This window comes from Saccoglossus kowalevskii, chromosome 20 (assembly GCF_978046115.1).
Source record: "Saccoglossus kowalevskii chromosome 20, keSacKowa6.1, whole genome shotgun sequence".
NCBI lineage: Eukaryota > Metazoa > Hemichordata > Enteropneusta > Harrimaniidae > Saccoglossus > Saccoglossus kowalevskii.
The window spans coordinates 13,523,809-13,544,585 of record NC_140660.1 but is presented as its reverse complement, the minus strand read 5'-3'; the positions used below and the strand labels follow the sequence as shown (position 1 = coordinate 13,544,585).

The 20,777-nt window shown below is 36.8% G+C and overlaps 1 protein-coding gene and 1 long non-coding RNA gene across 2 annotated transcripts in view; one reads left to right on the top strand and one right to left on the bottom strand.

The window, feature by feature from the left end:
- The window catches only part of LOC100371363 (uncharacterized), a 181,857-nt gene extending 168,552 nt beyond the window's left edge, over positions 1-13,305 (top strand). Inside the window, exons 99-110 of the mRNA XM_085494385.1 lie at positions 347-484; positions 1,492-1,614; positions 2,266-2,397; positions 2,903-3,028; positions 3,687-3,806; positions 4,661-4,897; positions 6,289-6,402; positions 9,047-9,160; positions 9,558-9,719; positions 10,059-10,286; positions 11,551-11,753; positions 12,510-13,305. Of these exons, the coding sequence (XP_085350511.1) occupies positions 347-484; positions 1,492-1,614; positions 2,266-2,397; positions 2,903-3,028; positions 3,687-3,806; positions 4,661-4,897; positions 6,289-6,402; positions 9,047-9,160; positions 9,558-9,719; positions 10,059-10,286; positions 11,551-11,753; positions 12,510-12,650 (1,838 nt within the window). The 3' untranslated portion in view covers positions 12,651-13,305. The remainder of the gene's footprint in view (positions 1-346; positions 485-1,491; positions 1,615-2,265; positions 2,398-2,902; positions 3,029-3,686; positions 3,807-4,660; positions 4,898-6,288; positions 6,403-9,046; positions 9,161-9,557; positions 9,720-10,058; positions 10,287-11,550; positions 11,754-12,509) is intronic.
- LOC146730028 (uncharacterized) lies at positions 7,544-8,276 on the bottom strand. Its single transcript, XR_014927917.1, has 2 exons — positions 8,220-8,276; positions 7,544-7,726 (listed from the first exon to the last, which is right to left on the bottom strand). It is a non-coding gene; the product is annotated as an uncharacterized LOC146730028 (long non-coding RNA).
- Positions 13,306-20,777: the final 7,472 nt, after the last annotated feature.

Below are 20,777 nucleotides of genomic sequence, written 5' to 3'. Positions count from 1 at the left end.
ACGGCGTATTTAAATGTCCAATGGTTTTAACACCAGCTCGAGCATTTATTATTACAGTTGTTGCTGATATTCCTTATACCGAGTACTTGTGATAGTTACGTATAAGTTGCATTGATGTTGTCATGACGATGCTATGGGTCGACGCCCTCACTGGCGGAGTCCACATGCCGTCATGACAACGCATGCAAAGTATTTAGACTATGGGTCCGTTGTTGTATTGGGGTCGAGTGTATACCTTCTCCAACTGAGCACTACTTCTTCGATTACCTACCTTTTCATATTATAAATATATAAAGCAACAATTTCCGAGCAGGCAGTACCGTTTGATCTTTCTTTTTTTTTATAGATATAAACGAATGTGAAGAACCTGTGAGTTCGTACTATGCCGCCGTATGTCCTGAAGGAAGCCGTTGTATTAACCAATCACCAGGCTCCACGTGTACATGTATGAATGGTTATGAGTTACAGGCAGACACTTGTGTTGGTAAGTTGTAATATCCGAAGTCCCTAAGCATGCCGACTATAGGAGATGTGACAATATGATGCCCTCTAGCTCCCTCATGATTAGGATGAGTGTATATTGATATTAAGTCGCACCTTCTAGTGACGGAATGATCCTGTGACGTCATAGTGATCTATACCTTCCAGCTCTCTCATTATAAGGATATATGTATATTATTTGTTTCTGTCAAATTGCTAGTCTCGTTTTTCTCAGTGAATCAGACTAGTTTTTACACAAGTCCGCCCTCTAGTGACACAATGATCCTGTCATAATGACTAACATACTGAAAGCAATCAACTTCAGTGACGGTTGATTTACCTGATAAAAACGCCTCGTCGTTACAGGGCACGAATTTTGGGAGGGGTTTATTGAAGTAATGTGCTGACCAATCTCATGTTGCATAGAGGTTGTTGTGTAGGACTCTTGATTGGTACTCCCTCGATTCGAAAACATACTTATGGGAATTAACTTCAAAGCGTTGTCGACCTCTACTATGAGTGACTGTGCCAACAATTCGATCGAAATGAAAACCTCACTGGCAGAGATTACATCACTTGTAGACGCATAACTTTAGTTTTGGTCCACACCAATTGGATTACGCGTTAGGTTAACATCTGAAAACATTCCAGGGTGGTCACGTTATCCAAAACATAAGATATAGTTTTTCTGACAGGATGTGTTATTTCCACGGTCAATTACCAACAAAGGTGTAAATCAAAACACTGTCCACAGTGTATGCCTGGGATATGTCAGTGGTGGCAAGTTGAGCGTGTTCGACCAATTAGCAAGTAATGCATTCCATTTCAATCAATATTTCAATTGTATGTGTCGGTTGCATCCACCAACTACAAACTAATGTCGAAGGAAAAGACGCGTTGCCACCTTATTTTTGGAGACAATACCTACGTGAAGCTGATGCAAAACAAGTGTACTAAGTGTGTGTGACTGTGTACTTCATCATCATGGTGAATACTTCGATTCCATTTCAGATATAAATGAATGCGATCTTGGATTAGCGTCCTGCCCAGAACATAGTCACTGTATCAACACATTAGGCTCCTATACATGTACGTGTGATGACGGTTTCTATGGCAACCCAACGATATGTCTAGGTAATTAATGTTTATTTTGTTCTATACATTTACACGCTTTACCACTGTGTATGCTGTATAACCTTCGCACGTATCCTCTTTGTGTCGTATCCCCCAAACCTAAACTATATTAAAGAGCGGTGGTCGTCGCGCCGCGCATGCTCGAGATATATGGGTCTCGTATATACAACGATGGCGACTTTGCCTGTTGCGTAGATCAACGAAGAAAAACTGTGAAGTTACCAAGCTTTAATTAGGTATTTGTTAGGTGATTTGGGGTTTGGCGGCAATTAGTGCAAGTCGCACTCAGGTCAAACCGCATACTTGTGATTTCAATTAGAAGAGCACGTTGGATTGTGCACGTGGCAAAATGAATGCTTATCAACACAAATGTCGCACATGCGCAGCGCGACGACGACCGCCCTTTAAGCTATCGACTATTTGGCTCTATATATGCTTCACAACTATATCAGCCCTCTTTGGCCAGATAACTATTAAACATCGCAAGCTTGGAATTGAATGGATGATATTGAAATAACAATTGATGCTATTTCGAGCTCTTTCAGACAGCTGAATGATAGTGGATGGAAACCTCCCTGTTTTAATGTAGAGTTGATTTGATAAACAGAATAATGTGGACATTGACGAGTTAACTTTTTGTATTGTACCTAGATGTGAATGAATGCAACGATCTGCTTGTATGCGGTGCCCATTCACAGTGTATAAACACCGAGGGAAGCTTCAGCTGCATTTGTGACAGCGGATTCCAATTGGTCACCTATCCACATGGACAATGGTGTGAAGGTACGTACTCACTCTCTCACTCTTAGAAAAAGGGGTGTACAAGTTTCTAAATAAAGTTAAAAAGTTAAAAAGAAAACAGGCATCAGCTCTTGGAATATGTTAAAATTAAAAAAAAATTGTTAAGATATATGGATGATATTAAATTATAATGAAACGGACAAAATATATTCGAAAACAAATTATTGATATAATATATATGTATATATTACTGCAAAAAAGTCTGATTTCCATTCAAATATTCAAACGTTCGTTTTCGGGTGTAATGCATGAGTTTGGGGATTGTTATGGTTTGAACGTTTATGTATCAATGTGTAGTAATTCGATACTATGTATGGTATATTAACAACGGATTTTGCATAATTGATGTAGGCACTGTTATTATTAAATTGAACGTCACTGCATAATACCATATTAAGTTGAAATGTATAATTGAAGTGAACCTTAATATGGAAATTCATGTAGTAAAGTGTTTTTTTTTTTTAATTATTTTTATTTTCTGTTTCAGATGTGAACGAGTGTGAATTACCCGAATTTGAAGGATGCGGTAACAATTCCAGGTGTTTGAATCTTGCGTGTGGAGCAATATGCCAGTGCAATGTGGGATATGAAATGATTGATGGGCAGTGTGTTGGTAAGTAGTGTTATTATATTTTTTATTATATATTTAGTTTGTCAATTCGTAAAAAAAAAACATATTTGCACTCTTTCCAAAATGTATCAGCCCTCGTTCGGGTGTTTCCTTATATGGGGTTAACTACGTCACATATATTACACGTGCCAAGTGTTTGACATCACATTCGAACACGTTCAATTTGTTTACATAGGTACGGAAGCGCTAACGCGCGCGACGGAATAGAATCCCGTCACTCACGCAAACGTTCGTGCAGCGCAAAATGTGTTTTCGTTGTCATTGCAGGCTTTAGTTTCTCACGAAATTGTCAAAAAAAGATGTATATAATAATATTAGGTTAATACTGAAACATATGCTGCGTGCATAGTACGATGTTACACCACAACCGCCACACTTCGTACGATGAGCGTACTGCTGTCGTGCATAACCTGCAGTAATCTTTTGTTAACCTGATATTTTCAAATTTGTTACAAACCCACAAACACAAATTATACATATACACAGTTTGTCTCTAGATCGGTTTCACCAAAACACACAAGTGTCAGAGATGTGGCTTAATAACAACATTGCTTTTCATTGAAATGTATATATATATATACCAAAAATCGGAAACTGTCAGCAGACTAACATATTTTACTGAAAACTTTTTTCTCCGAAGATATCGACGAATGTAGAAGACTTCATGGTTGCAGTGCTAATGCTATTTGTATCAACACTGATGGTGACTATGAATGCCGATGTAACGACGGTTACCATGGTGATGGATTTGTCTGCACACGTGAGTTTCTTCACAATTATAAATTTCGCATTTAGGTTACATCTTTGATTGTTTACTTATTTCTGATTGTTTGTGATTTGTTGGCTCCTGCATTTTGGACTTTCATTCCTCAGTATGTTTCATCTTATAACTACGCGGTGACCATTTAGCACAAAAAACGAGCTCTGTAATATTACGCGTCAAACAAATAAATCCGTTAAAGGGGAGGCTAACTCTGAAAAAATAGTACAAAATTTACGGTAGTATCCAACCATTCCCAGAAACCTCGTGATCATCCCTGTGTTTGTCGGCACAAGATATTTATAACCACAACTTTAGCTCTGATTGGCTTGACCCACCCTCGGCCCACAACCGTGGCATGACAAAACTCACTCTTAACCAGATTGATGGTTAGTTTTGATTTCGAAAGAGTTTCAAACAGTTTAGTCAGCTGTTTTATGTGATGTTCCCAAATTTGACTATACACAATTAAATCATCAACATAGGCCTCGCAGCCACTTATGTCTAGTACAAGATGGTTAACCATTCTTTGAAACGTTGCAGGAGCATTTTTGAGGCCAAAGGCCATTACTTTATATTGGTATAATCCAAATGGTGAACAAAAAGGCCGACATTTCTTTGGCACGGTCTGTAAATGGAACCTGCCAATACCCTTTTAATAGATCAAACTTACTTACAAAATGTGCATTTCCAATTTTGTCGATGCAGTCATCGATTTTTGAAATTGGATACGAGTCTGTTTTTGAATGCGAGGTAATAATTCTCATATCTGCAACCAATCTATAAGAACCGTTATGCTTAGGTATCAACAAATTATATAAAAACAATTTACATATATTACTGCTCTTCTTTAGCGATTTGTGACCTATCCGGGCCATGTAACAACAAAAGAGCATGTGTTATGACCACTGAGGAAACTGGTGTGATTCTACCAACATGTGATTGCCGGTGTAAAGAACACACATGCATGAACACACCGGGACTTGTGTGTGGAACCAATGGGAAAACGTATCTCAGTCACAACCACTTAATCCTCACGAAATGTCGAACCGGAGTGGGAGTTGGCTTTGATTACCCCGGTCCTTGCAAACGTGAGTAATACACTTGTATATTTAGCATATTAGTTTGTTACAATTTAATATGTATACACTGTTTATTTGTTGTGTTGGTCTTTCTTTCTTTCTTTCTTTCTTTCTTTCTTTCTTTCTTTCTTTCTTTCTTTCTTTCTTTCTTTCTTTCTTTCTTTCTTTCTTTCTTTCTTTCTTTCTTTCTTTCTTTCTTTCTTTCTTTTTTCTTTTCTTTTCTTTTCTTTTCTTTTCTTTTCTTTTCTGTTCTGTTCTGTTCTATTCTGTTCTGTTCTGTTCTGTTCTGTTCTGTTCTGTTCTGTTCTTGTGGGAATTGTTAAGAAGAGTAGATTCAAGTTCAGGAATGGAAGAATAAACCGCGTATGGACTGCAATAGATGACTTTATTGAACAAACTATGAATGAACCAAAAACGTCTCCTATTTATATTCTCAAAGTAAATATTGGCCTTGTTCATGAATGGTTACAATGAATATGGCCTTGTACATGATTGGTGGACAGATAAAAGAGCTGATTGGTTGAAATTAAAACAATCTCATTGGCTGGCTAAATCTCAGTCAGAATCCTAAATTGTACTCAAGCTCAATTTTCCGACAGTTCTGTTCTGTACAAATAAGACTGAATGAAATGAAATACTCCGTGGATCTGATGAATTGGGTTTAAATACGTTCATACCAATTACCCAATTTGAATAATTTTGATTTTGTGTTATCTTACTACTATCGACTTTGTTACTGCACATTGCTTTCACAGTGTGTTTTTTAAACATAACAATACCAGTTCGATATGTTGGCTGTTTTCTTGAGTATCTTCACACATTTGTAAAATATCATAAATTGTACCTTGAAAATTGAACTTAGATGTAAATGGCTTAAGGTAGAAGCCTACTCATAAATTAAAATTTGCAACAAATTGTACCCCAAGACAATATAAGGATATTGGGATATTGACTTAAAAAACGTTAGGGGTCACCAGCCTTATTTTCGAGAAAATGATGGTTGTATTTTAGTGGAATGTAACCATTTTGACACTATATAACACTTTTACTACATGTCTCTATGACAAAGATATTATGCAACATCTCCAAATCTAGCCTGGTGACATAGGCTGAAAAAGTCATATATTGTTAATGAAGGGGTACTTTTTGTTGTTTTGAAATATTTAAAAAATCTGGGTTTTAAAAAGTGTCAAAAACTGCAATTTTTAAGAAATATTAGGATTCGTTTCTCAAAAAGCATAACACACAAAATAATATTAGTACTATTGCATTGTACCATAGACATTAGCTTCATGATTGTACATAATAAACTAATGAACATTGTCATGCGATTTATGACCAATTTTGTCAAAGAGTATATGACTAGGCTTCTACCTTAATGTGTATTTGTTCTAATGCAGATACATTTACCTGTGATGGGGTGCAGTGTCGTAATGGTGCACAGTGTACTGTTGAAACTCGAACTGGAAGACCACGCTGTAAATGCATGACGTGTCCGGCCGATCCGAATCCCGGTAAGTAGAGATGCGTTAATTGCACGATGCAATAATTTTACACTATGCCAATAGGTGATTTTCCGTTGAACTGCGAGATCTCGCGAGTTGCGTGAAAAACGCGCGCCGAACGTCTGCCGCAAAAATCGAACGATTTGATTTTGAACTCAAATTTCTTTATTCTGTATTGAAATGCCGATCTTTGACGTTCGGGGAATATTGCGTTTGAATACCCGTACTTCATCGAAATTGACCATCATCAAATGTGTACAGCACAATATTAAGCATGGAAATACCCCTCAAAATATTTTCGCGTTTGTCGGATTCCACGCGATGTTTGTTGCCACTACGACGCTATGACCTTTGTTTGTCCTGTTTTTATGTTCAATTTCACGCATAACGCGGGATCTTGCAGTGAACTGAACTGAAGCAGATGTGCAAAACACCTGTGTTAGGTTGGAGTGAAGCATCCTAGCAGAACAAGAAGGGAAAAAGCCGTTTTAAGTAGTCTTTGTTGTTTCCATCTGGATTACATTGTGAAACAAAAATGTTTTTTGTTTTTTTTTCATGTGATTCAATGATATGAGTTGTAATGGCTCGAGGACCATTTATCGTATGTCCTCGATCTCAATCTCGATCTTAATTGCGTCTCAGAAAGTGATTGTTATGGTGACAAATTATAAGCGCGATTGAGCTTAATACAAACGGCCAAACACGAAGATGATTAGATTAAACAGCAAATAAAGCCGTATTCACATCACAATCGTTCAGCTTTTGGACCGATTAGGAACTCGATTTTTTTCTTTCTGGGTTTCTTGAATTCACGATGTTTAATAATGTGTGCAATCTGATTAAAATCTGATGTAGTGTATGGGCTTTAATTATTTTGGCTATAAACTTATTTTAATTTTATTTTTTATTACTTTTGTTATTAATGCCTTTTTATTTTATTATTTTACTTTGATTTTGATTTTTTTTAATTCCGCCCTACATACATCTGATCCGACGCCTACGTAAGTCCCGTTCAAATCTCGCGTAAGTAACAGCCAATCACAGGCCCCCTTTTATACAGGCTGTCGGTTGCTTACTTTTCAGTGTAGTGATACTCTACGGGCAATCTTTCTGTACATTATATTTTGCTCACTTGAATAAACCATTAATAGAAAATTGCTAGTATATTTTTATTTACAAAAGAAATTCCACAGCATTTTACAATGTTTGTCATTACATTGAATATTTTGTTCACTTCCAACAAATGTGTACACTTCCTGATACATCTTCGCCAGCCAAGGTTCGTTTATTCAGTCATCGCTTCAATTTTACATCAAACACTGAGCATGATTATCTAGAATGGAAGCAAAAAAATAAGTAAATCGTAATGATTAGAACACTGTAAACAGCTATAGTAAACAATGTATAAATTAAATTGTATAACGGTCACTGGCCCACGGCATCGACGCAGAAAATTGGAGCAGAAAAATATTTCCTGATCAATTGCGATGTGTTCCAAATAAAAAATATTTTATTCCAGTCCAAATCAGCTCAATTACTTTAATAAAGAGTTATTGTATAATGTACAAAATGTTGATACATTTTGATGATTATTTACAGCTACGGCTTCAATACCGTAGACGGTTTTGACCCGATCGTCAACAAAACATCACCCGTCTCCAGAGCAAGCGACTGGAAAAAGACACCGGTGTTCGGTCGAACCGGTGGAAACAAAATCGTCACTCCCAGAATAACTACGCAAAATAACGATCTAAACTCGAACCATTCGAGCCACAATATAAACATAAAAAAATGACTTTCGTTGCATTTGACAATGATAAACTTACCGAAAAGCCGTGTTCTTCTCGGTCGCTAACGTCGGTTTGCCACCTGACTGCCCAGTGACGTCATCATGTGCGCTATAGAAGAAGGTATGTGATTCGTTGACTAAAATCGTCGACAGTGGGTCTCGTTGAAATCTCATTACATAGGCATCGGCTCAGATGTATGTAGGGCGGAATTTAAAAAAAATCACAAAATCAAAATCAAAGTAAAATAATAAAATAAAAAGGCATTAATAACAAAAGTAATAAAACATAAAATTAAAATAAGTTTATAGCCAAAATAATTAAAGCCCGTACACTACATCAGATTTTAATCAGATTGTAATGTGTGAAGCTCTCCAACATCCATGCCATCCATGTCTATGTGCGCGACTCACACGCTCACTCTTGGAACGAATTTGACATCGAATATGATCCACGTGCACTTTCCGGGAAGTCGATGATATGTGGACCCACCGTGAACATGCCAAAGGTGGCGATGTGTTTGTGGATGTGCCGATCAACGAGATACAAACTTTCCTTTTACCGAGTACCAGCAAACTAATATGTTTTTACTGACTATAGCAGATGGTTGCATCCCATTTACGATCGGGTTCTCGAATTTGGGCCTTTGCGTTTTTAACGTGTGTTGTTATCGTCGCTTCGGGACTCAATTTCCGGCCCGCGTGCGCAGGTGACGAACCCTTCGCTTTAAATGAAGCCTGTAATGAATGGAAACTTACAGTGACCGTCTGTGTAGGGAACCGCATTCACGTACATATGTATAAATGACGCACAAGTAATTCACTTGACCAGTAGATTCTTACAAATAATTCTTTTCTGTATTTCAGTTCCCGTCTGTGGTAGCGATAGGGTAACGTACCCCAGTCAATGTGAACTAGATTTTCATGTGTGTAAGACAGGGAAGGTGATTGTCAAAGCGTATGACGGAGCATGTATATACAGTATGTAAACATTATTATTATTATTATTATTATTATTATTATTATTATTATTATTATTATCATGGCCACCAAAATAAGATTTACTCCTTATTGTCTCAATGGAAAAGTGAAAATAGCATACCCAACTTTAAATCTTTAGGCTAAAGTCGCGTAGAGCAGAGAACATACAAGTTCATAATCGCAGTACAATTAAAACAATACATAAACAATCAATTGCCGAGAAATTGCTAAAATAAATGATACGTGTATCGTCAGCATACAGCCAAGTGGCGATGTCAGATTTGTGTCAATTGAAACATGCCTCGGGGACCTAGTATACATGCTTAGATGGTTCTAGTAGTTCCCAGCCTGCATCAGTCATTTCATTGCTTTATTGCTTTATCCTGTCATATTATAGATTGCCGTCCTGGCCCATGGGAACCATGGTCGCCGTGCTCGGTCACGTGTGGGGAAGGAGGAGTGACAACACGGCAACGACACATTCGAGAGGAAGGAAATGAACTCGGGGAAAGCTGCCCAGCTCTGACAATTACGAAAGCTTGTCCAGATATGCAACCATGTAAGTATATAGAACTTTCATCATGCGATCTAAAAAAATACGAAAGTTAGATGAATGTCTGTCTTATTTAAAAACAAATGTGTCGTACATTCTCCCACGGTTACCCCAAACGTAAAAACAATGTATCGTGTGTCTGAATTAGAGTTACGTCACTGGACGTGAAACCTTCAAACTTTGCTTGTTCGTTTGTCTTTTTGGTTGTTATCTACTCTCATCGAATGAATATTAACAAAAACAAAAGTTGTTAAAATATACGCGAAAATACAGTAAAATTTCGTTTTTCTGTACAATTTTATTATGACATCGAACCCCCTTAACTGAATATATATTTATCGTCAGGTGAGTGTGAAAAGCTACAATGTCAATACGGAGCGACGTGTGTTGTCGGAACCAATGGGCAGGAGCATTGTCAATGTCCCAAATGCAGAAACGTGTACGCATTCCCAGTGTGCGGGCAGTATCTAGACACAAAGGAGGTATACCGTTCGGAGTGCCATATGTTAAAAGCGGCATGTGAACAAGGGAAAGTGATCACTCTAGTCCAATATGGAGAATGCACGTCTGAAAGTAAGTCTGGAATTTTTAAATCTAAATAACTATGCATTAGTGAATTCTGTCCTAACAATGACATTGACAAGGATACAAGGATTTATATAAGACGTGATATTGACAGAGATTGCGCTTGTTACCTGCCGAGCGCCATCGATCACGCTTTAATAAAACAATATTAGTGATAATATTTATTATTATACATTGGGGTATGTTCATCCTACCATATAAGGAAATGCGAATTCCAAATATAGAATGATTACGCGTAAGCGCCCTCTAATAATAAAAACAAACATGGCTTCCACCAGGATTTGATCGGACTCCACACAAAGAAGTTCGCTGATTCTGTTCTAAACTTTTTCGGATTTCGGCATTCTCATGATGTACCCTTGGAAGGAAAAGATGTACAATAATAACGTTATTACGAGAATACCTCAAAGTATGCACAAAGACAGTACACCGTCGCATCGATCTCCACTGCGCGTCGATCGATACTTCCGCTGTACTGTCTTCGTGCATACTTTGATGTATCCTCGTAATAACCTTATATACATCTATAACTTGTTTGCTATATTATGGTGTGGATGTTCCTCAAAGTATAAGACATCAATATGACCTATATGCTACATGGTGGACACTGGCAAGTCATAATATAATAGAATATGTAAAAATTTAGCAATCTGATGACACAAATAACACAAACGCATCATTCATTTTCCTGTATCGTATTTTTTGGTACATAACGTTTCTTACCCTGTTCCTTATAAATTTGATGAATAACCTACCACACAATAAATGAGTGCATTCCAAAAACATATACACATCCTGTGTTTCGTTTTTAATTATCATTTTGTAAAAAAAAGTACGTATCATACTTGCTGTACCACGGTTGTCCTGAGCGTGAATCTGTGACAAACGCAGTAGAAGAAATCAGGAAATCAAATGGACGTTTCATAACAGGGAGACAAAAAATGAGAAATACATTTATATTACAACAAGAGTTGTGTCATCCACCAACTCAACGAGATAATTACATTGGTTTAGTTAAGAACTTTTCAGCTCGTGACTACGGTTGCATGCATTGGATAAATCATGCTGAATAACTGATTGGCCTCAATGTGCACACTGATTGGCTACTTAACTCCGATACCAGCCAGACCAATCAGAGGACAGCTTGTTTGTTGACTGATTGTTTCGACGTATCAAGTCCCGCTTTGCTAGCACTGTTGTTGACCCTACACTGAAATTCACTAATACTCTACGTCTTTTCCTCTGTCTTTAGTTTCCGAGCCGCTGTATTGCGGATTATTACCGTTCCTGGTGACTCCGGTCAACGCTAACAACTGCACGTCTAGTGTCACTCATGACATTGGCCTGTGTCGCGGTGGTTGCAGCACCGGATACGATCTATGCTGCGAGCCTGCTACAGTTTCCTCTCAACGAATTGATCTTACCTGCCCAGATGGTAGCTCCGACGAGGCACATGTAAGTTGTTTATACTAATAATCCATATGCTACCACCTACATCCCAGTATCGCAAAGATGTCCCATATGTCTACATGTTATTCGATGACGAATTCAGCTTTTGTAAACGTTTACAAAATAGAAAGTTACATTTCATATTTGTGTTAATACGTTACGCCAGGCATTAGAATTGCGTAATTGTAATAGAATTAACGAGCGAAAAACAGTTATTATACATTTTTATTGATATGAATCATAATATTTTTCAAGTCTCCAATAAGGATTAGAATTCGTATAAATACTAGTTCAGGCTATTTAACAGAGACATTTTAAAGAACTATATCCAAGTAAATTTGTATTACGTGTTGGTGATATATAACATATCAGTTATATATACATACATATGATGATATGATATGATATGTCGCTGATATAGCGAATGTATCAAATATTTAGTATATTATTGATTTATAAAATTGCACAAATATGAAAACGTATTGGTGATATAGAATATATATCAGGGATGTACAGTAATAATATATCTGTGAAAAAGCAGATGTTGGATATTGGTGATGTAGAAAATACGGATATCGTACCAACGATTTGTTGATATCACCTTCAAATGGTTTAATGTATTTATTCATCACGACCGTCCTGATTATACTTACATTATTAAAATATATTTATAATTTTGTTTATTTCTATATAAAACATTACATTACATTACATTACATTACATTACATCTTATTGTTTATTGGACCTTCTTTTTTTTACAGATCAACGTCATCACAGAATGCCAGTGTACCGCTTTTGAAAACTTGGAAAACGCGAACGCTACCAGTCCTACGAAGAGGGCGGAGAGGAGCTTACGAGAATATTTCCAACAAACTGGCCAGAGCCTTTGTCCGGTACGATAAACGACAGACCACATGAATTGTACAACTTTTCTCATTGTATCTTGTAAAAATGTGTCTAAATAAATTATTCTAGCCTTATTACTCGACGTATTATAAAATAACGGTACTTACCAATTTTACATGCGGCTGCTATATTCAAATCTTTTTTTTTTCACTTGCTGTATAATTAAATACACTATGTTATTATTTCAAAGTCTTTAAACATTACGAAATTTACCTATGGGTGTGTCAACTCTGTAAATATTATAAACAACTAAACTTATGTACATTTCAATTTACTAATATATTTACAGTATGTGAAAAAGTAAAGTTCTGATAACCTTGGACTTGACGATCTGTGTAGAATAGTGTGCTCAGGAATTAAAGAGGATGGCTAAATTAAGCGGCTTTAAATTTGAACTGTTATAAGCTAAGATCTGGACAGCTAAACAAAATAAACTATTGCAAATACGTTCCTGACTATCACAGTTTCATTGTGACGGTTACAGGAATAAAAACCCTTCCATTTAAATGTAAGGGCACAATGGCTAAAATGCATGATGTAGTATACCCCCGATTCTAACTTTACGACTCGTGTCTGGTAATCGAACAACTATAGTAGTATACACGCTTACATGTACATGATATGTAGAAATAAAGTTATATTCAAACAGCATGTATAGTTTATGCGTGTCTATATAGTCGATATTCTACATGGTAGCTGTGTGTTGTTTTTGTTGTACGAGTCTTTAAAATGGGATTCACACACACGTAGCCAAATTTGAGTTTATTTTGCGGACTTAAATGTAGAGGATTTATGTTGCAAAGTATATATAGGTAATAGTGTACGTTGGCGTGATTTTTTACCCTATTAATTTTCGCTGAAAAGACTTTTTGGGTGTAATAATAAGGTATGGAATTTATTTTCACTGATTTTTGGCGAGTTGAATGTAAAATATAAGAAAAAATGTACATTTGCTGGATCATCCCTTCAGCGAAAATTAATTACAAGCAAAAATAAAGTGTTTTACAGTAGTCCAATACTGTAACTGAAAACAATTGGACAAAGTCCGACCTGCCGTAGTCGGTTTAAACACTTGTCTTGGTCAATCATTTGCAAAATGTGCTCGATTTACACATTTACAAGTTATGTGAGAATTATAATGTCGAATTTGCAATCATATGGCTCCACAGACTGCCTAAAGTCAACAAATCGGGAGATAACCGCGGTCAAATTAGAGAGGCAATTTGGACTTGTCGTTCTTGTATCTTGTCGTCCAGTTGATGACCTGTATTTAGGAATTCTTCATTTCCCTTACGATATATAAATTGTCAGCCCGGTGGTTGATTTTTTACAGATGATTTTATGTCACATTTTTGCTTAGTGAACAATATGGTATCTCTACTAAAAAGGTTTCTATTTTTAAGAAGCCATTTTTTTCTTTTCCCGTGTGACATTCGAGATTGACCGATTACACCGAATATAAAAATATCAGTCCGCGCGACTCGTATGCTAATTTGGTTCTATTTGCTCAAATTTGTTAAGATTTTTTTTAGTTAATTTTGTTTCAACCGATTTGTTTAGAGGGACTGAATAATATATCCGAAAATAAACACGTAAGCTTGCTAGATTTAACCATTTTTAAAATTAAACATTATTATCACAATATGTAGTTGTTTGACCGTATATAGTCCGGTAGCTCCGCACAATATTCTTGCAGTGTGTACAATGAAAGTAGTTCGGCAGTCTGTGACGTAGCAGTGCGGTGATGCGCTTTTTTTATCTGCCCTGTTTTGCGTCACACTGTGGCGATAAGCAAGTTACGCATGGAATAAATATAGATATCTTGGGTATGTCTTTGAATTAAAAGTTTGTAATCCATGTGCAGTTATACTCGATAGAGGTTATATGGTTAGTCATAAAGTTGCGTTCACACTTTGTATCGTATGCAGAACGCCTCTAACTGATTCGGATGATCGCCGTAGGTAGAACCTGATACAAATCAGGATTTTTTTGCAGCAAATTCCGAAGCTATAGATTCACCAAATCAAACATAATTGTATTGTTATAATCATGCCTCTTCAAATGGTGTCGATGCTTTCTTGCTTCTTTCGAAATCGGTTGGATGACATTTCTCATAATGCATATTATAAACCATATATCTAAAGCCCTCGTGATTACAGGACTCAGTGGGGGTGTTTTTGTAGATTACATAGCTTGTGATAATAAAGCTTCAACTCACAAATCCATAAATCTAGCCTATATATCAACAACGATGAATAAAAAACACAATTTCTAATAGGTAGGTTCATGAACAATTCGCAACTCTCACGGTATCACAAGGACCCCGATTTGGCAAAATGTCAAATTTTAATTAAATATAAAAGTACTGAATGTTCCATTTTCAATCTGAAATAATCGTACATCATGAGGATTACGCCCCTTTACAGGGAATTAATTCTATTTTCGAAACGCGTAGTACGTCAGGCAGAAACAGTACAACCCAGCATCCTGCTCCGCGGACAGTAACAATTGTTCTGTGTTTTATGACGACTGTTGTTTTCTTCTAACCAACGTGAGTATAAAATTACTTCCATGGGAGTGTTCTTTTCATGTAATCCTGCTTTTTAGTGTATGTATGAGATAAACGCCCAATTACTAGGACTCTTCTAGAAATTAATGAAGAGTCCGACCAGAGATGACATTTTATCGCGGAGAGGACTTTCTATCTCAGAAGAGTTAGCTATAGATATACACGTTTTGAAAGCATTCAATGGGCAATGGTAACTACTATACACGAACTTTAAATGGGAAAGACGGATCGTGCCCGTATTCCCAAATGACATATGCTACAACAGTTCCACAACGTGTTTTGTGCAATGCGTGAGTACAGTGCACGCGTACGTGAGCTTGAGCGTTGACCTTTCGGAAGTGTAGGTCATTGTTTTCACGCAATATACATACTAAAGTTGTGACAGCCATGCACTTAAGTTATGCATAATGGTTAACTTGTGAATATTCATGATCTACCCAAAAAAATCATATAACCCAACGGCAAATGCCGATAACGCAAACTGGAAAACATTGTTGTGACTGAAAGTTGCACAGTTTTAATTTATGCCAGCCACGGTTAATTAGAACGAGCGAACATTACTATCGTTAACAAATTCGTTGTGTGGTGTAGTGGTGCGCAAGGTGCACGTGCAGTTCGGAAACTGGCACTGTTAAAAAATAGGCCTAGGGTTATTATGAAACCTCATGTCATAGATACTCGAAAAGATACGATTGGGAAAGGAGCCTATTTTTCAACTACTGGATGTTTAAATTTAACGGTGAAATTCAGGATCCATTAGTTTTTACTCCAGAACCATCTGTTACTGTTAAATTGTTCTCCGGTTTATTTTTGTTTCCGTCGCTAAATCTAACGGGTAAAAATGCTGATTTATTGTAACAATTATTGATATAGACCACTCCATTTTGTACTCGTCGCCTCAAATGTGCTTTCGTCAGCAGCTCGTGCATTCATGTCGAGGATTGTGCAATATTTCCTGGTATACCTTTGCTGGTGGCTTATTGCTCAAATATTTATTGAGATGGTTGTGACAAAGTATCTGCTTATTAATGTGTACAATACACAAAACATGCATATACATAGCTTACAGTACCACTTAAAATATATATAATTATTAAAATTGTTTGTAATAATATTCAGTATATTCTGAAATATTGCCAAAATGATTACCGGAATAAGCTGAGATTGAAATTGATGTAATAATCACGTCAGCATGGTAGGCTACGTAAGAAAAAATTCACAGTGTACCAGTTTGGTGAAATTTTTCATTATTTTCTTATTTTGCCGTCCATTATGTCGGAGAATTAGAATTTTATGTGAAATAATCGCACATCAGGAGGATAAGGCCCAAATTTCAAGGTATTATTTCTATTTTTGTAACGCTTGGTAGTCAGGTGGAATCACAACAACCCCCTTATTTCACATGTTTAATATCCGTATCTCACTTTTAACGTGGCTGATTCGCAATAACAAATCCCTGGGTACTGAAATTGAAAATTTGTGTCCAGTTTCATTCAAAACATAACTCTTCGTCCAATAAAGCTCGTCGCTGATTGGCTCTTGGACTGGGTGACTATTTGGGTTTCAACACTCCCGCAAAAGTGTTCTAAATATCTTTAATATAACGATGTGTTCTTATGCATGCGATTTCTACCAGGCATATACGCTGAATTTGAGCGAATCTCTTTAGCGGATGGCTTTCAATTATTCAAACGCATCACTTTCTTTTAAAATATGTTAACTGTTTTGTAGAAATCTGAATTTTGCTTTCCATCATAGCTTGTGTTTGACGAAGATTTTAGGATACTCCCCCATATTGTGAAATTCGTACACGTCAGCTGAAAGTGGGTTTACCGTTCTGGTTTTTTTTTTCGTGTTTGCGTACTAGTGGAACTTAGTAGCTATTTAAGGAAATTTCACTTTTTGCAATGTGATATCTTTATCACTCCAAATGTTATTCTTTGTTTGAAGAGAGGAATATTGATTTATCTAAGCAGTAATACTGTAAAGTGCTGATTTCGAAACAAACATCTGCCAAGCGTGTATGATGGCTTAATTATTGTCTTATTAAACCTCATGCCGGGTACAAGGGATCGTTACATTCGCAACAAAGACGCACACAGATCTAGAATTTGTGTCAACCTCTTGTCTCGGCGCTCTGTGAGAACTGCCTCTGAGACTCCTTCATTCCCTTTCTCAAACCATCTACTTACATGGAAGTGCAAAAGCTCGAGGCATGGCCTCCACACATTCTACTCATATAGCCAATCTCACAAAGTAAAAATATAATATATTTCTCTCTAATGCATAAGTTGCAACGTTTGCTTGAAGTACTATATGGTGCAGCACGCGATAACACTCTCCATTTGATGTCATAATCGATGTTATTGTCTTTTAATGATCAAGCGTATTTAGAGAGAAATATAGTATAATTCTCCAACCACAATACTGTAGTTTGAATAAAAGAAATGAGCTTTTTTCTTCCTGTAGACACAGAGCCAAATCGTTGCTATGCAACAACTAGTTTCAATATCATAAACTAACTCTATTGCTATGTCAATCTACAGCGCTTATAACGTCTGTTTCGGTGGTTTATTTATTAAAGTCTTAAGGTACTCCATGTACCTTACGAAACAGTACTGTAGAGTCAACTTTACTCATGTAGTCGTGTCTTAATTTCTCTGTCCACGTATATATATATTGAGTATATATATTTATATTTGGTTTGAATAACGGACAGGATTGAAAACACTCGAGGAAATTACAACAACAACAAACTCAATACACAAGACGTTTCGGGTGAACACCCTTCAACATACAAACAGAAATGGCAAACATGTAGTCTATATACATACACGGGGGCAAAGAACATGGTGAAAATAAGCAGGTGGTCGCGAACAGCAAATCACTAAGTGAGATATAGGGAACACGAATTACAATACCACTGCTTAAAATTAACTGGTTGGTCTGTTTTGATATTGGACGTCAGGGCAGTGACATATCAGACACACTGACACGAGGCGCAGTACAAAAATGTTAGCATCCTTATAGTGCAATTGAACCGATTTCACTATTTGGAGATGTACAGTGAATTGATAGGCCAGTCTATGTTCAGTTTCTTCATTTGACGAGTTGCCTCATGTAATGCACGTGGTAAACGGCGCAACTAGTTGGCTATTGTTTTTTTCTATTCTTAACGGATTAGTTCATTTTCGGATAATGTTTTTATTATTCTGCTTTTGAACTTTTTTATTTATAAAACAAATTGGTCGTAAAGTGCCAGATAGGATGGGCGTCGTGCATCGTGTTTTGAATTCGATTACAGAAATACAACGGACTTATAAATACATCATGTGTCGTCTTACAGTGAAATGTCACCAACTGGAAGCATTAATAATGCTATTGTTGATGAAAATGCAGGCATAGACATTGACTTTGACGACGTGGATGAGCTAGCCAATGTGTAAGTAGTTTCATGATATTAAAGGGCGGAGGTCGACGCGCGGCGTCGTATTCGATATCATTGTGTCAACACAGGTGGCGCTATTCAACACAAACCTGTGTCTTATGACGCATAACTAGCCTCTGAGGGCTAAATATCCATCCGCCACCATTTTAATCAGCGTTTTATTCCGCGGAACTATATACAAGTATTTTTCTTGTTTTGAACACACTCTCTCCCGATTTTTAGCAAGATTTAATCTTTACTGAGTTGATCAATTAAAATACTCATCAGAATGTCTTATTTTATTAACATTAAAATGCATGTAATTTGGAAGGTCATTTAGCATTGACACGCAGATCGCCGCAAACCAACCGAATAGCGCCACCTGTGTTGACACAATGTGGAAATAGTTCCGACCACTTTTCCCATAGTTCCACGCGCGGTATGTGTCAGATCGGTTGGTTTGCGGCGATCTGAGTGTCAATGGTTCTATATGGGACTCATAGTGAAGTTCACAACGCGGGTAAAAAACATTGTTTATTTACATGAAAAAGCTGGAAGACGACACTGCTTGTTAAATCTATATTTTAAGTTTTTACTCGTTCAAGCGTATAGATCTATCTACCTCATCATGAAATGCCACGATTGTAATGCCAGAAAGGGTGTAAAGTTGTGCCAAGGCGACCTGATGCTATGCGCAAGTTGTAATGCAAAAAGGTCAACATCAACATCAACCGAAAGTGAAAGTGAAAAAGACAAGATGGCGACGTCCATGTCCATTGGTATGTCACCGGCTGACCAACTACATGCCATGCTGCAACCCATCAGTGCACAACTACTGAAAATCGGAAATGACTTAATGGAGGTGAAAAAAAAGCAAGCGGACTTAGTCAGCTCATTTGATTTTTTTAATGAGAAATATGAAGCTCTGTCCGCTCGTCTGGACCAGGTGTTTCAATGTAACAAAGAACTCAAACAAGTAAACAAAGACTTGAGTCAACGAGTGACAGCGCTGGAAAGAGAAGTTACAGATCTTAATCAGTATCAACGGAGAATTAACCTGGAAATTAGTGGCGTGCCTGTGAGTGAAAATGAAGATACAACAGCAATCGTATTGTCAGTATGTAAGAAAGTCAATCCAGGGATACAGGCAAGTGATATCGACATTGCTCATCGTCTTCCTACAAAAGAAAACAACAGTGAAAATGAACACACCAAACCACGACCAATTATCGTTAAGTTTACCACACGAAGTTCTAGAAATTCCATTTACGAAAATAGAAAGAACTTGAAAGACATTACAGCGAGGAATTTTGGATTTAACAGCACCGGGAGAATCTTTATTAATGAAAATTTAGTATTAGCAACACGTCAACTTCTGTTTAAGGTAAATATTGCAAGAAAGAGAGCTGGGTATAGATTTTTATGGACAAATAATGGAAAGATTTATATTAAGAAGAATGTTAATTCAAGAGGTATGCTTATCTCGGGTGAACATGATATACCCCGCATTGTTTAATACATCTAAATTGTGGTAGTGAAATAGCAATGTGAATTAATTTCTATTTTTATGACAGTCTTAGACTCATCTTCATTACATAAATTTCAATGTAATAGTTACTCTGTACAAGACTTCAATACACAATTTCCAAACTCCCCACCAGGTGCTTTGTCCATTTTACACATGAATATTCGATCATTAAACAAAAATATTGACCAACTAAAATTATTATGCGAAAATACATTATCCCCAAAATTCCATGTCATCGCTTTATCTGAAACCTGGCAAATCAATGATTCATCTTATTTTAATATCCAAAATTATACTCTTATCAAGAAATGTCGTACTGGTGCACTTGGGGGAGGGGTGGCAGCATATATCCACAATTCGGTTGATTACCGTGTATTGAACTCTAACATTATTCCCCACTCTGAAACCTTGTGGCTAGAATTACACTTGAACTCTGGTTATTTTAACATAGGCATTATATATAGGAAACCAGGAACAAATGTGGTTGACTTCAGTACTGGCCTAGAAAACCACCTTATGAATATAAATGTTACTAAATCAAAGTGTATCTTAATTGGTGATTTTAATATTGATTATAATAATCAATCAGCTACAGTAAA